The following is an 18,562-nucleotide window of genomic DNA, read 5'->3' on the forward strand; positions in this document are numbered from 1 at the left end:
TTACCCATGGGATGAACCCAGCATTTTTAGTGCACACTTTAAACTTACGCCCCTGCACCATGGTTTAAATATAGAATATCAGATTTTTGTATTAAATTCCGTTAACCACAGATTTACCATTATCTCATTTAGTAACTATAGTTAAATCCGGCTAATATATGTAGCTAAACAATGTAATTTAAGTGGTAATCCAAAGAGAAAACGGTTACTTTTGCTAGCCTAGCCTAACGTTATATTTTCCTAAGGGTAACGTTACCTCAACAACATCTAAGGTGATTTTGTTAGGACAAGGACACGTATTGTACGTCTTAATAAATAAATAAAAATCCTTAAAGTAAAAACTAAGAGAAAACTCAAATTTTAAAGGGCAAAGAAACCATTGAACAGACTTTCAAACGCGTTTGTTTGTAAACACAGCCAAGAGGTCAGGCGAGTTAGCATCTTGTCAGTACGCGACATGTCAGGACATGTCCGCGTGTCCCCCAGCGCAGCGCACCCGCCGCACCGGGCAAACGTGCCAGCTGCATGAGAACCGTCAACACATTTAAACAGAAGCTGAGTTGGACCGAACTTACCCAAACAAACGGAGCCGCTTACTGTAATGGGACAGAGAATGAATTAATTGCTGAGAGTTGGCCCTGCTGCAGTGTAAGTGTTGATGATGCTGCTGTCCCTGATTCATGACTTTAAAGATGCAACACGATTCATGATGTAGGACGTGTACGGGCACCGCATGCTTCTTAACGGCGCGCCCTACTTCGCTCAAATTAAGCACCCACTTGGATTTTATACCGGGGGAAGATTATTCCCAACAGAACGTTTAACGGGGGTATTTTTGTATTGGATTGAACCTAAATGTTCCGCATGCGCTGAAACGTTACCTCTCTTGCTCTCTCTCGCCTGATCTGTTTCTCTGTGTTCTCTGAGTTTCAGAATGAATGGAAATCAACATTCATCTTTTATCATTGGAATCAACGTTAAAACATTTTATTTATTTATTTCTTTTTATTATAGGTTAAATTACTACAAAATATTTTGAGCGCGGTAGCCTGTCCTAAATGTAATGATAATAGTAAATATGTCCTAAAAATGATTAACAAATGCTTTTAGTTTACCAAAAAATAAATAGCGTATTCAATGTATTCATCACCTCGCCTTGCACACAAGTCCACAATTGCATATTTATGCACATTTAACACACATAAAGTGTTTTAAAAAATCAGGTTCCTCTAAAAATTATGCTAAGGGGGTTTAAATAGCCTGTTTTTAGTTGAATCAATGCTTTCATGTAAAACTTATCTTTAAAAAAAACGTGAAGAATAATCTGAACTGCATCTAAGAGATATAGCTTTATTAGCTATTTATTGAATTTAGGCCTTATGGTTGAACTGGATAAGTGTAACATCACATGTCTTTCTTTCTTTCTTTCAGATATGCAATGGATTGCTCAGCAGATGAGTATTACAACGTTGGACAGTGTCACAAATGCCTACAATGTCCACCTGGTCAAGAGCTGAAAGAGGTGAGATTGAGAGAAGCAACTTTACAGCTTTTAGATTTTTGCGAACTGTTAACAAAACCTTTAACCATGTTGATTATTTATACAATGTTTAATCATTCCAAAATAAAGTTAAGATTACTACTTATTAACTTTAGCTTTGATGACCAGACATTTTGCTGTTATACATTTAAAAAAAAGTTATCAGTGTTATTTAGGGTTGACACATTTTAAAATAAGCATTTTTGTCTGTTTAAAGTTGAACTGTTTCCATCACTTCTGTTTTAAGTTTGCATGCTTTCAGTAAATTAAAAGTTTCCATGCACCAAAGACGTGAGTTGCAGCCAGAAGGCATGTGCATTAAATGTAGTTTTTGCATTATTCCTAGAGATGCCCTCACTGAGAGATAAAAGACAAAGTTAATGCATGTGCATCACAGCATACTGTATAAAATAGGGCTGACAAAAGAGAAACCAATTAATGGGATTTGTAAACATGATGTTATATCCCATCCCTGCCACCAGAGGCATACACATGACCTTAAATGACTTTAAGGCAGGTTTGAAAACCTGTGTGCTCAGACAGCGTTTGACACAACCAGTGAATTTATTATGTAACTGAATATGTTTGTTGTGTGTTTTGGCTATTAGGACTGTGGTTATGGTGTAGGTGTGTCAGCTGTGTGTGGTGTATGTGACGCCCGCTGGTTCAAGGAGGAATGGGGTTCTCATCCTTGCGCCTTGTGCCAGAACTGCCGTAGGCTCAACAGATACCAAATAAAACGCTGCACACATACAGACAATGCTGTGTGTGGAAACTGCCTACCTGGGTGAGACACACACGCACAAACAAACCAACCTTTCTAAAACTTGAAATGCAATGCTTATGTCATTCATTAATTGTGATCAAACCACACCCAAAGATAGCGTGCTCCTCCCTAAGCACACACCCACATATACGTAGAGTACACACTCATCTGTGTTTTGAATATTGAACCAAACCTATGGATTTTTTTACAGCTTCTACAGCAAAACACGATTGGATGGATTAGAAGATTTGGAATGCCTTCCATGTGGCCCCACACCCCTCAGAAACATACAATGTAGCAGTGAGTAGCACAACAAATACTAAGAGTTATTTGTAACAGACACGCATTGACCTTTTAAATGAATAATAAGCCAAAATACATCACGCCATTCCAGATGTATAAGAATTCCTTTCTTAAGTTGAACACAAGCAAAAAAAAAAAAAAAAATGCTGTCATGTTATCTTCTTATATGGGGGTCAATTTGGCGAAGCTCCTAACAGCACATACATCTATCATTTCCTGTGGGTTAATATATAAAAAGCTCAGATGCAAATGTCAGTTAATGCTACCTGTCAAAAATGGTAAGATAATATTGACTGAAAGCACTCAGCACATATTATATGTTTATCAAAATTAGACTAGTGACTAATTGCCATAATCCCAAGATACACTCCAAGATTTTTGGCTGTCCCAGTGGCTGTGATCATGAAACAATCGTTGCGATTTCTGTGATCGTGGCTCCTTATCGGTGATCCTATGTCGTACAATGAGGGAGGTTCAAAGACGGCCTTTTTCCGGTCTTGCGTCCAAAGATAGCCTACAGTGTCAGAAATTCAGCATGATTCACACACAGTGTGTTTGCTGCTACAACCTGCGTACTGGTATTTGTTTATCACTAGTGCATGCTGGTGATGTTGCGCATATGTGTGACACAGCCACCGAAGCTTCTGTGTCATCATCGTACAGTCTACATGCTTGTCGTACCCAAATTTAAACGATCCATGTTGCACAGTGTGATAAGGTAATGATCTTATAACCCACAGTACTCCCCTCTTTTTAACTGGGATAGATGTACAAGCAGAGAGGGAGGTGATGGGGTGGCTGAGGGATGCTGCAAAAAAATTGGTCAGAGGACGGAGGAGAGGGATGGCTATATATATAGAGAGATCTTTTCGTGTTCATTGGTTGGATTTCATGACCATGCTCCTCTTGAACTTAGTTAAGTTTAGTTTATAATAAACTTCATTTAATATAAAATTATTCATTTGTGTTTTAAATAAGGCATGAGGATGAGTAAATTATGACCGAATTTTCAAATTTTGGTGAAATGTTCCTTTTAATCACACTGTAAGATGTCAAGCCCTCACTTTGAACCTACACACACCGGTATGGTCCATGTAGTACGTTTCCATCTAACCTTTCCGCTTCCCTGTTTTTCTTTCACGTTCTCATCCTCTCAATCCTGATTGTGCTCTCTTCACTTCTGCACGCTCCCATTCTCGTCACCTCTCTCCTGCTCTTAACTCTGCTTCAGTATTAATACTCCCTTTTTTTCTCTCACTGTTTTATCTCGCTTCTCTTTATTCCCTCAATGTGATTACGGGTGAAGTAAGAGGGGAGATACTTATCCAGCTTGGATCAGTCAATGCCCTCTGAAAGTGCTCAGCATGGACTGGGGGTCTGATCCTCACTGAACCCACTCTGTCATGCATTGACAGAGGTCTTTTAGCATTCTGCTGATCAGACACACTGCCAGCAACAGGAAGAGGGATACGTTCAGAAAGAGGGAGAGAAAGGCGCTAGAATAAGGGAGTTGCCGTCCTTCTGTTAGAATCAGTGAGTTATAGTTCTGGGCTTGTTAGTTGTTGATGTGTTCAGGATTTAGATTGTTGTGTCTTAAAGGTGGCACTGACTAATATTTATCCTGACTGAGCTGCTGAATTAGACCCAGCCTCTCTTTTCATAGCCCCGCCCCCAAGAGTTACACACAGAGACACTCAAGCCTGATTTATACCACTGCGTCGAGTGTACGCTGTATCCTGACGTCCACCTCGCCCAAAAATCGCATCAATTCTAACGCTGTGATTGGTCTGCTAGAACCCCCCGCCCCCCAGGTAAAAAAAATATTTTCACCGCTTTTCCTTCCTTGGACCACTTTTGATAGGCACTGACCACTGCAAACTGGGAATACCCCACAAGAGCTGCATTTTTGGAGATGCTGTGACTCAGTCGTCTAGCCATCACAATTTGGCCCTTGTCAAAGTCACTCAAATCCTTAAACTTGCCCATTTTTCCTGCTTCTAACACATCAACTTTGAGGATAAACAAGTTGGGTGGGAAATGCTCATTGATGCGCGTGGGGAGCAAAGGCTGGCCCGTGTGGTCCGATCCAACAGACGAACTACTGTAGCTGGAATTGCTAAAAGTTAATGCTGGTTCTGATGGAAAGGTCTAGTGGGGTTCATGCCTCGACAAGTCAGTGCTGTTTTACACTGCATACCCGGCCATCAACACTGCCTAGCTGTCTGCATGTCGACTCGGACAGTGGCGCCGAATTATAATTGAAAACTGAAGTGCTGCCTATGGCGTGGAGCCGGGGTCGGCAAGTATGCTAAGTTTTGCATTGAACCAAAAAAAAATTTGACACTGGATGGCAGCCCACAGCATGATGCGTAATGAATAAAAATAACTAAAAAGGACTATTTTTCCTCTTTCCATATTGTGAATAATAAATGTGTATCATTTGAATTTGCTTATTACACAATGGAGCCTAACAGAATAATTATTTGATGTAGCCTGCTTTTACGCAGAATTATTCCTTGGCATACTCATTTGTATGTTGGAGATACGGTCTTACATTGTGTGAAAAAAAGTGTTATGGCCCGTTTTATAAGCAAATGTTTCAATGGGTGACTGTTAGATTTTTCATACCACACATTTCGTGGTGACTATTTTAGAGGTGTGTCCAGCGACTCTTTTGAATGTCGTTCAAAACTTTTCAAATAAAAAGCTCTCAATTCATCTCAGAATAAAACATTGCTGCAAAAATGTTCTCGTACTTTTATTTTAAAGGCAAAATCAATAAAGACGAAGTGATTAGGTGTGTTCGACTTAACGCGGCACCGCAAGAACCGACTTACGAAGGTCTTATTTTAAATCGCTCTCGTGGTACTCTGATGTCACCCGCCTGTCTGTTCTTGCAGCGCCGCGTTGAACGTAGCTTTTGTGAGTAACTGTTGTCATAACAAATCTATTTCAAAACAACCGATATAGAACTAATCTGGCTGCAGGCGTGTGCCAGATATTATTGTTGGCGGGCCAGTTTTGGTACGCAGGCTGTCTGTTACCGACCACTGGCGTAGAGGGTATGGCACAGATGCAGAAGTATGATTCAGGCTTTAGAGAGAAACAGCAAGAGAGCAGCGCACATCACCTTAACTCTTTCCCCGCCAGCGTTTTTATTTATTTTTTAAGTTGGCGACCAGCACCAGCATTTTTTACGATTTTCACAAAAGTTTAATGCCTTCCAGAAAATGTTCCTCTTTAAATATATAAACACAATATATATTAAATGAAAGAACAGATGCTCTGCTTTCAAACAACAACAACAACAAAAAACTTTCATCATATCTTCATTTGTTTTCTTTTAATCAGCTCTCAAAAATGAGAAGGTTTCTATAAAAACACCAAACTTTGAACAAAAAGCTGAGATAATTGCATTTTTGTGAAGGACTTTTGATAGAGATCCGATTCAGAGCAATGTTAAAAACATACACAGAGTTTTTACTGTTTGGCTTTAATGTTGCTTCCAGGTTTTATAAGTTGGATAAGAGCACCACCTGCGGAAATACAGATTGCTGTAAAAACTCGTCATTGGCAGAGAAGTGTTTTCTCACACATACTGATAATGTGTATACTGCTTTGGATAAAAGCATCTGCCAAATGCATAAATGTAAAAACCCAAACAGTCAACGTGTGAACTTTACACTGAGCTTGTATAGGTGTTATTTCCTGTAAATCAGACCCACAACCTTTTGCCTGCTAACTCAATTCTCTATCAGCTTAGCTAGAGGAACACCTGTATCCCCTGTATGTGCTGCCCAGGGAAGATTTAATATTATTAACATCTAAAAGGCCTGTCAGAGCTTTCTGACTGGCTAAACAAAGAATCTGACCATGGCCCACATTTTTGTTTGATGTTTTACAGACTCTAATGCAGTCGTAGAGACAAAACAGATTTTTAACAGACACCTATTTTAGTGTTATCTGTCAGATAATGGAGAGGTTTTCTTCCTGGAGAGGTTGGCCATAGTATGTGTTGGCTCTAATAGATTCTGCTTTTTTTCTGAGGAGGGGAAGTGATTGGTGTGGCAAAAGGCCAAACCTCAGAAGCTCCTGTCCAAAATGCTTCTGCCATAGTGACTGCCTGTGCAGCAACTGCCGTCTTAACAACCTTCCTGTTTGCCATCGCGTGTGTCACATACCAGACACGTGCTTCACTCAGGAGGACATGTAAACGTATGTAGATACGTACTCACAAATATACAAAAGCACATTGTAAAAAATTCTTTGTTGCACTTAAATGTTTAAAGGAGCACTCCACTTTTTTTAAATATGCTAATTTTCAAACTCCACTAGAGTTAAATGATTTTTACCGTTTTGGAATCCATTCAGCCGATCTCCGGGTCTGGCGGTACGTACCACTTTTAGCAAAGCTTAGCATAATCCATTGAATCTGATTAGACCGTTAGCATCACGCTCAAAAATAGTGTTTTTTTTCCCGATATTTTTCCTATTAAACTCGACTCCTCTGTAGTTACATCGTTTACTAAGAACGACGTAAAATTAAAAGTTGCGATTTCTATGCCCATTATGGCTAGGAACTATACTCTCATTTTGGCGTAATAATCAAGGAGTTTGCTGTTGTACCATGGCTGCAGCAAGCACAATGATATTACGCAGCGCCCGAAAGTAGTCCCCTTTGGTAACTTTCAATAGCAGGGGACTATTGTCAGGCAATGTGTAATTTTATTGCATTGGTCTTAGTAAACGATGTAAGTCAAGTTTTAAATAGGAAAAATATTGAAACTCTTCAGATATTTTTGAGCGTGATGCTAATGGTCTAATCAGATTCAATGGATTATGCTAAGCTATGCTAAAAAGTGGTAGATCAGTTGAATCGATTCCAAAATGGTAAAAATCAAATGTTTAACTCTAGGGGCGCTGGAAAATAAGCACATTTTTATAAAAAAGTGAAGTGTCCCTTTAAGTTTAAACAACTTGAATGAACAAGTCATTTTAACTTTTCTGACTAGGGAGTTGGTATAAATAAATAAATAAATAAATGTTGAAGGGTCTTAAGATTTTACAACTTTATTTTTATAATTCATATTCATAAAAAAAAAGTTAATATGACTTATTAATTTAAGTTGTTTAAACTTGCAATGTAATCAGTTAAACATAGTCAAGCATGACATTCACTGAAAAATATAATACATACGTAAATACATAACAAGGTTATTCATAGTATTTCACTTTTCATTCAACTCCTCACAGGCTGTTTATCACCAGTCAGTACCCATCAGCACAACAGTGACGCATCCTCAATTCCCATGACTGCAGTATGCACAGTGATGCAGGAGGCAGATGTAGACAGATCAGGTGAGCGTGTGTTAATGCGACAAGCTGTGAACTCGCAATGTGCAAAATTAAAGTAGTATAGAATTGCCTCTTCTCATTACACACCACATGACCAAACATCACTTCCAAGCATCTAATTTAGGTAAATCTACTAGCATATGTAATATGCTCTACTTTTCTTACAGTAGTGATTTGTTTCATCCTTAGGATCTCATCTGCCATTGGGGGACCCTCGCACACTTGATGACGTCTCTTTTGATTTTTGCCTTTACGGATGTAAGGCTAATCTTACAGCGGGAATCATCTCACAAGCGCAGGAATCACCTGATTTTTCTTCTTCAGACTCTGACCTTTCCAACCAGCGTGTCATTCTCACCCTGGTTGGAGGAAAGTCTACACCAGAACCCTGCTGTGCTGTAGAGCAGCTAACAGGCTGGGGGCTGCATGCTCCAGTAGAGTGCACTGAACTGGACCTTCAACAACTCTCCAACACCCCGGAGTTCTAGGCATTCTGGCCTTTAAGCATCGTACCCACAAATAGCCCACTATGTCTTGGCTCGGACTTCACTCTGCCATCAACTCTGATGCCCTGGGACCAAGAACAGGGGAGAGAGAGGGAGCGTGGAAAAGGAGATTGTTAAAGGGATCACAACCGCATTTGTTATATCGTGGTAATGAGACACTCACGGATACAACATAAACAATCAATGCAAACTTTTTATGCATCGTATTGGTATGGAGAATTCTGGTAAGTGTAAAAATGTATGTTTTCCCGCACATTTTTTTTGTAATGACCTCTGACTAGAAGTTTGGTTTTTTGTCATTCTCAAAGAAACTGTCAGTGATGTGTCTGGGAAGACGGGCTGCAAAAACTTGCTAAATTATGCAGTGTACGATATGCTATTATACAATAATGCAGTAAAATCAGTTTGAATACATAAAGTTAAAACAACTTTGTGATAAGTTGATAACTTATAAAAACAAGTTGAAATTGTTAAACTTAAATTTGTTAAATAGTTATTGATTTGACATCATTTTTACAGTGTTTAAGAAAAATATATTCAAAAGCTGAAAATTTGTATATGGGAAAAAAGCATCACTCTCTCTGTCTCTACAGTCTCTTTGGTATCTGCATCGACCTAAAAATTTGACCATACATAACTTTTTGAAGTTTTTAAAGCATTCAGTTATTGCAAATCATTGCGGTATGTGCATTTTTGCATGCACTATTACAATATTTCTGTACGGTTTTGTTATATCTTGCAGCCCTACTGGAAAGGCATGTTGACGTGAGAAGGCGGCAAACTACAAATGGTTTTTATTTAGCATTGGTTTGGCTCAGTTATAAGAAGTTACACATAAATTCGTAGATTAAACTGTCCGATAATTCAGTCACTTCAGTGTATAAATTGAACAGTGTGGTTTACATCAATGACTGCTTGTATGCCTTTGATGTTTCAGGAGTTAATACAGAACCACTCCTGTTTTGCTTTATAAATAATTTGGAAATTAATTTTATCTTCATACCATGAGCTGTCACTGCCCATCTATGATCCAGGTCATATTCTGCATTGTTTGATAGTTTTACAGTAAATATGTAAATATGTAAAGCAGACTTGTTAGAAAAGCTTTCATCCACTGCAGAGACTGGACTTGATTTTACTCATCACTGGATTTATGGCCAACAGTACTTTTTCCTTGGCAGTTCATGATTTAGTTTTTTACTTTGTTAAAGCTTGTCCTGGACTGATGGCGATTATGCTGTCAAAGCCAAACCAGAGGTTTTGTAACGATGCCACAGTTTTATCCCTTGGCATTTCAGTACTACTAAAGATGCACAAAACGGGAATCGACTAATAAATCATTGTACATTAGATGGAAGGAATGGTTGGATTGGTTGCCACTGGACCAAAATTATGCCAGGGTTTGGAATTTTGGCATAGAATAACGATACCCATCACAGGTTGTTGTGTGACCCTGCATTCCACTGTGAATGAGGATCTGCAGCCTCAAGGCTTCAAGTTTTAGAAGTGGATTACCAAAATTAGCTAGCAACAAAATGTATCAAGTCACAACATTCAATATCACGGTTTGCTTTGAAGCGCGACCTCATTTTGCCCTTACATTCCACGCTGATTTCTTCTTTATCCTTTCTTTAAAAAGTCCTCAAAAACTGATTTTGCTGAAATGGGGCTAATTAGTTCAAATAAAAATGATCATGTCTGCGATTTTTTTTGTATTTTTTGTCCCTAAATGACAGCATGTTTAACTTTATGACAGTATGCACGATATACAAACTAATATCAATAACATATCCCACCTCTATTTTAAGCTTTTCATTTCATGGTGGTGCAAAAAGTGTAAATTAATTTGGCAATGCTACATTGCACTGGTGCACAGATTCAGTGTCGCATTGCCAAAATAATGGAAACGTTTCTGTTTTTTCTGTATTTATACACAAAATCTTGTACTTGGGTTTATTTCAACAGCCTTCAAGTTTGACAGTAGTTCTTCAGTTGATATACAATGCCACCAATTCATGAGATATCACGAGATACACAACCAGCAACATAAATATCACAGAAGCTACTGTTTTCCAAACTCACCAAAACATTATAATTTCATCTCATAACAACCAGTCAAATAGTAGCATGTGTTAACTTGTCTTAAAACACATACATTACAATTCCATGAAGAAGATTGCAATTAAAAGCCCGAGGACCTGGGGTTTTATTGTAGATACCAGTAGGAATTAAGACATCAAGTATTGCCACATGAGTTGACGCCAGCACACCTTTAGCCAGCAGGTGTGTCTGTAAATACACGCAGATGTGTCTTGAGTGATTCTGTGGACAGATGCAGGTGGGATAGCACAGATACAATACAGTATTTATCCACAGATAAATGGAAATATTTTACCCTGCTTGGTCCCTGATGGATTGTTAAAGAACATATGTAGGGTCCTTCAAGTGACATCATTAGTAGGTGTTCAGTTTATTATGAGTTCACACCACCTCACTCTGAAGGGCTTTCCAAAAATACTATTTAAAAAAAAGCACACACACATACGACACTTCAGGAGTCAGTTCATTAAACAAACTCATTATTCACTTCATAGGCTTTGTGCTTAAAAATAAAACCGTTGAAATAAATTATAAAAAATAAAGCAACAAGTAATGATTCGGAAACTAACTCCTTTTCTTGCTAAATCATAGTGATACATTCCCTCCCCTTTCTTATTGTACTTTGGTGGTGACGTTGAAGTGAACTTCAAAACACCGCAGTTTGTTAGTCTTATTCTCTGAGTAGTTTCAGAGTTGGCATTTCAGGTTGCCGGGAATAGGTTACCATAATGACCTCTTCGAAATGGACTGCATCCAAAAAGGCATTTAAAGCAATTGTTTCTCTCTTTTGCATCTTAGATAAATGTTGCTTTATCATTTATAAAACTAATTTAAAAGCTTGAACATTGCAGTATTAATTTGGGACATTTCGTACTGTAAAATGGTGCTAGTTTCTTTTTTGTATATTTGTAGGCAAGCCCTTTTACAAGTCCAACTACATTTATCATGTGAAAGGTTTAGTGATTATCACTGTGTTAATAAACATGTGTTGAATGTAATATATATCAGAGGTTTATTTTTTTTATTTTCTCATCTGTGTTAAGTAGTCACAACAATACCAATATTTTTTTTCTAATTTGAATGAAAAGACAATGTGTTCTTGTATTCAAAATGAACCATGTGGAAAATGCAATGGTGCTGTTGTTGTCAATGTTGTTTCCTGGCATATTAAATAAATTATTTGTTTTTTATTTGTGTTAAGGTGACTTTAATTTGTATTTTAATTGTGTTGATTTAGTTTGCATCAACATGCACTGGCAAAAGTGTGCGGTTAATTTAATATGACATTAAATTCAATACAACTATTGAGTTGATAATGAAATGATTTAAACAAAACGATGTAAATCTTTTGTATATCCAAAGTATTCACTGAAAGGGTAACTCGTGCAAAAGATGTTATTGCCATCTACTGTTCATTTGTGACTATTGAAGGCACTGTCTGTATATCACAGTGCCTGAAACCAAATATAATTTTATATTTTCATCTCTATACTATTTAACAACTGCCGAAATATTTACACTTCTGTTCATATTTTACACTTAATAATGACACAAGGGAAAAAACAGATACATTTACAAAGCCATTAAAATAATAATAATAATAATATTTACGCATTTTGAAACACAAACTTGTTTGCTGTTAAACAGAGGCCACAGGATTATATGCAGGGGCATCATGCACGCATTTATTTTTATTTTTTAAAGGGGGCACGTGTGCACAGCTCACAAAAAGTTGTGCACACAGATAAAGTTATAGTTTTTTCCATGGCTCTCCCACTTACATTTCTAACAATCTGCGTTCATGTAAAAAACACCAAAATAAATGTGTTGACTATTCATATCAAATACTTTTTAATTAATTCAATCAGAATAATATTGGCATTTTTTTATTTACGTTCTGTTTAATGACTCGTTTAATTGTGCCATTAATGCATTTGCACAACAAAATATATTATAATATTTTAATATTATAATATAGCGTTAGGCTATGCTTTAAAAGTAATGTAATTTTAAATCCATAAAGTATAAAAACAATGAAAAAGACATAAGCAACAGTTATGTGATTTATTTTAATCATCGATAATGATTAAAATAAACATATTTACTGTACAACATTTTTAGAAGAACGCATTTTTGCACAAAATTTTACCTCATTTGTGACCATGTGATTCCGTGCCCCCGTGAACTCTGGTATTGTAATGTACCAAGATAATCTAGAAATCTACTATATCGAGACTGTTACATTTTAACCCATATTTTTTTTACACACATTACCGTACTGGGGTTTAAAATGTTGTGAGCGTTTCTGACGAAGTTTTAATTTTCAGATAGCAAAATGAAGCAGCAAGGACCCCGCGACCGCGCTCAGATTTTGATGACGTCTGCGACTGCACTGTTGCGTCTGTAGCGCCTGCCGCCTAAATAAAGTAATGTAACACGACAAAAACGGCGAAAATCTCTGAAAAGTGACAATTAGGCAGCACATCATTTATAATACTGTGCATATTAAACAGATATAAAGACAATTAACAAGCTTCTTTGGATATTTTGGAGGTAGCATGCAAAATCCATTTGCAAAAAAAAAAAAAAAAAAAAACTGGGCATGACGCCTTTGCTTATGTCTATGCTTAGTTATGATATAAAGAATGAATATACTGTGTGTTTCGTTGAAATCCCACAAGCAATCTCATATTCAACACATCAATACCTTCAAAGTTGGTGGTGTACAGGAGAGGTGGTGACCTGTAGGATAAAGGCAAAACCTTGTGGGTGTAAAACATTGTGTGAAGAGCCCCCAGCTGGGCTACAGGCTCAACTACAGACAGTAGAAACACTGACAGTGCAATTGGAAGCTGTACTAGTACTGTATATACTGTATAACAAGCCTCTCATTCATTACATAATATTCAGCTGTGAGAAGGGGGTAAGTGTGATCATATTAGGGAAGAAAAATTCAATTAAAAAAACCCCAAAGCACATTTGTATGTTTCCCCTAGACAGTAATGTGATTTAATGGAGAGCAAATGAAATTTTTTCCTGACTCCTTCTCAGAATGTTCCCCTAAGAACAAATTTTAAACGTTGCCCCCAGAGCTTCAGAAGACATCTCAACAAAGCCTCGGATTTGCCAAAACATCAAAGTCGTCTGCAATCAAATCAATATGTATTATTGAAATACATTTCATTATTAATTTCTCAGCAAATTGTTCCAAATGTGACACTGTATGTGAGCTAAAGTCATTTTATTGTAATTTCTAAATTCTAAAATCATCCTAGTGTACATCTGAACACTTCTTACTAATGTATACTTTTACTGTATGTCTCATGCCTAATTTTACAATGTTAGGAGAAACATCTGAGACAAAGTTCATACTAAAATAAAACATAATGTAAAGAAGAACTGAAATCTCAGTAATAAACCTCCAATGGCTTTCCCCACTACACCATCATATGCATGACAACTATTTCACAAAAAAGTATTTGAAGTCTGTCACACAGCTTACAGTACATTTGTCAAATACAGCATCAGATGGTTCAGCCGGCTATATTAGTTTTACGTCCGTCCCCTTTTTCCTTACCCAAAGAGCAACTTAAGTGAAAAGTGGCTCATATTCTCTCCTATTTAAATTTGTCTACCTATTCTTTGCAAGCATTTGCAAAGAAATATACAGAATGCTGTATTGCTGTGTCAGACACAGATGTTATAAAATGTGTTCAACAATTCAGTTATAAAGTGACAGTAACTCAGTATTTATTTAAATCTACTAAGGAAAATTAGTTTTGAAAAATTTAAAATTATTGCATAATATGGGTCAACGTCTATGCCTGAGTGACTAAAACCACAGACATGCAGAAGTACATTTTTTAGCAGTAAAGCCATTTCAGAAAGAGACATTACTTATGTTACCATTCATTACAGTGCACAGCTGTATCATTTGATCAATAAAGGAGACAGAGAGATGATCGATTTTGACAAAGAGGGTCCTGCTGGAATACTGCAGCCTGTAATGCCACTGAACTGTCTGCAGGAAAAGCAGGATCATAAAAAGGCAAATGGAAAATATTTAAGAAGTGATAGCCTCCATCCCATTAGGGATTTGTCTGTAAAGTACCTCAGGGGGACACAGCCAGCCAGCTAAGTAGGACTTGTTTGAAACAAAGCACTCCTGTCATGGTAACTGGAAATACTGTGTCATAAATCTGTCTTGTATGGATATCTCATCCCCAGATATAATAGTTACTTTGTGTTAAGTGCTCTTTAGGAGGCCATCTACCGTAATAATATAAAAAATCCTTGCAGAGTTCATACTTGAAAAATGATTCCTATTTTAGATGAGTCAATGATGCAAGAACTAAGGTGACGAAGAGAAGGTGAGTAGCAGTTGCTTTTGTAATTAGATTGCTGAAATCAAAAGAATCATAGCAATGAAAGGGGTTTGAATGAGCGGTGACATTACATTTTTACAATACTGCTAATGCACCACAGAAACATTGAGAGAAATGTTTAAAGTGATACTCCAGTGAATAATGAAAATTACCCCATGATTCCACACTCACAAGCCATCCTTGATGTACATGATTATCTTTATTCAGAAGAATACAATTAAAGTTAAAATGTCCTTGTTCTTCCAAGCTTTTAACGCTAGTAAACAGGGAACAACTACTGAATTTAAAGCAACACTAAAGAGTTTTTTACCTTAAAATAAAGTTTCCTCGAAACAGGGTGAACGGCACTTTCACATTCGCTTTGCAGCCCTCCATCGGCCAAAACCGCACTAAAGAAGTTTCCAACCGTCGGGTCGCGGTCCTGTAGTTCGTGTGAAAACTACAAAAACTTGCTTTACGGCAGACCTACAATCCAATCAGAGCCAGCTATGCTGCAGTAGGCTTAATTATTTATGTCAGTGGTAATGGACAATTCCGCTTCTAACCTGTAGGGGGAGCAAAGAGCAAAAACTCTTTAGTGTTGCTTTAAAGGTGCCAAAGAATGCATTGATAAAATATGTAAATTGTTCTCTGATATCTAAATGTAAGTTATAATACATGTCCATTTACAACCCTAGGATTTGTTGCTAGAATAAAATGGTCCGTTATTACCTTATTTGGAAGGGTTATGAATAATAATGTTGAGCTGTGCTCTGATTGGCTGTTTACAGCATGGCTCATGTCAGTCAGTAAGTTTTGTGTACTAAACACAACTTCAGTAAGACTTACACATAATCAATAACAACAAAGGCCTTTTCCAGTATAGTTTATTTCAGATAACGGGAAGTTAATGACAAATTAATGAACTTCCTTCATATATCATACTGTATCTAATGCGTATCAACTACTACACTGAATTACTGTTAAAAATTAATTTATACCAGTGTATCATAACACCTCTGTTACGTCCGGGCCTCACTTTCTTTTTTTTTTTTTTTTTTTTGCTTTGTTTTGCTGTATGTCTTGTCTAGTTTGTAAATTGTTAAAATGTTAATAAAAAGATATAAAAAAAAAAAAAAAAAAAAATATTTATACAATGTTAGCTACAGTTCCTTTAATTCTTGCCTGGCTGCCAGACCTCTTAGCACAGTTGTGATACATGGTGGATGTCTTCTTGGGTCCAAGGAAATGTACCTGACCCAAAATGACCCAAATTACTTTTTATCCGAACCCGACGTGCATAAATTTTTTCAGTGGTGTAGTGGTACATGGAGAAGTGGGTATACTCTTACTTTAAGCCCCCATGTTTTTAAAGTAGAAGTGGGTATACCCCATGCCATCAAATAAAGAAGTGGATATACTCCGTATACCTGCGTATACCCTGCACTACACCACTGAGTTTTTTTTTTTTTTTAAAGAAAGACAAGACCCGAAACGAATCCAAGAAAATTAAACCAAGAAAATTAAACGCAAAGTCTCGGGCAAACATCATATGTCCAAATTTCAGTCAAAACCGTTCTATTTCATCATAAACAATCTGAAAACAAGGCTTTAAGTGTAAAATACCGAACTTGTCCTTTAAATTCAAGATTTTACAACTTTGAGTAGCATGTTGCATACTGAAATTAGAGTCTTATAGTTATAATACAAACAGTTGTAAAGCATGATAAAAGCTTGTATGTGGTTCTTTCGCTTCATGTTTTTAGAGAATAAAGTCTCTTCGGCAAAAACACATTCTTTTAAATTTCCCAAGACCCAATGCCACTACTATTACCCGACCCATGTACGAGGCACATGTGAAACTTTTAGATTTGAACCCACTCGGGTTTCAGGTCAGACCTTGTGTTTTCGGATCTAAGTGGACCCCGTGAAGACCTTTAGCTCAGAGTCTCCCCTTGCAAACGAAAACATTTAATTTTCGACAAGGTTTTTGTTTCAGAGATCAGTTTATAGCCACTAGCCAGACTAATAATTAAATACAGACTGAAAGGTCTCCTCGGTTCAGGCGCAACCGTGACAATGCGTGTGCGTTTTATGAAACCGTCTATACTGTCTGTTTAAGAATTTATCAGACGAAGATCCAGATTTTGAGAAACAACCAGTTGTTCGGAAATTAAAAATGGACATTTCTGAGTGGTATGTTTATTTGTGTGTTTTCAGTATGGACCTGCAAAACGTAACTGCAACGTCAATAATAAAACTTCAGCCTAAACGCTATATAGCATTAACTAGCATATAGTGCTAACTCAGCGGTCACAACTTTGTTTTAAGCATTGTAAACAACATTGAAATTAATTTAATGTGTCATTTGGGCATTCATCACGACCGTAACGTCACAGTCGGTGTTATGTTGAGATCGGCCTGTTTTGCACAAGGTTTCCACAAGAAGGAAGGAAGCAATTATGTTTGAGGCTCACAAACAATATGTCATAACCATATACAGAACTCCTATTATTCCATTCTATGGCATCTTTAAAGCCAAACAAAAGTGTATCCATCCTTCACGGTTAAAGTGAAGTTAAAAATGACCTTCTGAGGGTAATTAATGTGATTTTGTAAAAAAGATCCATATTTAAAACAAATTAACGTGGGGTTAATTGTAACACAGCTATTTTAAATACAGTAGTTACACAGGGCTGAGTACATTGTGCTTTAAGTCTTTATCTGTCAGAAGACGATCCTTGTGAATTTGTAAAAAAAAAAGTGCTGTTGTGTTTTTAAGATACTGGACAAAAGTGTTTTGGAGGCATGAAAAAAAGTTTTTTTATTATCTGTTTTTACAGTTTCGGAGTTGGGTGTGTTATTAAAGGAAAATGCCACCATATTATTTTGTGCCACCATATTTACTCGTGTAACTACTCATAACAGTCTTTAAATAACAAAAACATGGAAGTGTTTGGTGGCTTATAAATTCATCCCTGTTTGGATCCTAAGGAATAAATGGAGTTAGGCTAAATGCTAACACATTCACAAAGCACTGTTCAAAGATTAAAAGTGCACGCATTTGAAAAAAGATAGGTATTCTGCCCTACAAAGCTAAAAGGCAGTAACTACGCATCAAAATTGAGTTAAGGGTTGAAATTGGCTTTGTGAGATCTGTTGTGGCTTGTGACAAAGTCTCCTGGTTCAATTTTGTCCTATTTCAGAGAAACGTGTGTGCCAAAATTGCAGTAACATACATGCTTGACTGGCTGGTGTAAAAAACTTTAAGGGCAGTTTTCTCAGTTTCAGTGTTTGCGTAGTTACTGCACTTAGCCTTTGTAGGGCAGTATTAATTCATCTAAGTTGAGGTAAGAACATAGTAAAATATTCAAAAACAGTGGTGTTTTCCTTTAATAACACACTCAACTCAGAAATTGTAAAAACCTAAAATAAAGAAACTTTTTTTCATGCCAAGTTCTAGAAACAAACTTTAAGGCCTGGTTTCAGAAGGCTTAGCGGTAACACTTTACAATAATGTTCATTAGTTAACATTAGTTAACTACATTAGTTAACATGAACTAATGATGAACTGCACTTATACAGCATTTATTAATCTTTATTAATGTTAATTTCAACTATTACTAAT

General features: G+C 36.9%; 1 protein-coding gene across 1 annotated transcript; it reads left to right on the forward strand.

The window, feature by feature from the left end:
• Positions 1-514: 514 nt before the first annotated feature.
• On the forward strand, positions 515-11,728 carry eda2r (ectodysplasin A2 receptor). The gene is made up of 7 exons (XM_065267100.2): positions 515-648; positions 1,432-1,522; positions 2,149-2,327; positions 2,518-2,606; positions 6,657-6,824; positions 7,863-7,967; positions 8,154-11,728. Exons 2-7 carry the CDS (start codon positions 1,439-1,441, stop codon positions 8,450-8,452), a joined length of 924 nt encoding a protein of 307 aa, XP_065123172.1. The 5' UTR covers positions 515-648; positions 1,432-1,438; the 3' UTR covers positions 8,453-11,728.
• The last annotated feature ends 6,834 nt before the right edge of the window (positions 11,729-18,562 follow it).

This window comes from Paramisgurnus dabryanus, chromosome 5 (assembly GCF_030506205.2).
Source record: "Paramisgurnus dabryanus chromosome 5, PD_genome_1.1, whole genome shotgun sequence".
In the NCBI taxonomy this organism is placed as follows: Eukaryota; Metazoa; Chordata; class Actinopteri; order Cypriniformes; family Cobitidae; genus Paramisgurnus; species Paramisgurnus dabryanus.

What these genes read in the sequence shown, in the direction of transcription:
- eda2r (XM_065267100.2), top strand. Translation starts at nt 1,439, where the DNA reads ATGGATTGCTCAGCAGATGAGTATTACAACGTTGGACAGTGTCACAAA. An exon ending in CTGGTCAAGAGCTGAAAGAG is followed by an intron (nt 1,523 to 2,148) that starts GTGAGATTGAGA and finishes TTTGGCTATTAG; the next exon opens with GACTGTGGTTATGGTGTAGG. An exon ending in CAGAAACATACAATGTAGCA is followed by an intron (nt 2,607 to 6,656) that starts GTGAGTAGCACA and finishes TTTTTTTCTGAG; the next exon opens with GAGGGGAAGTGATTGGTGTG.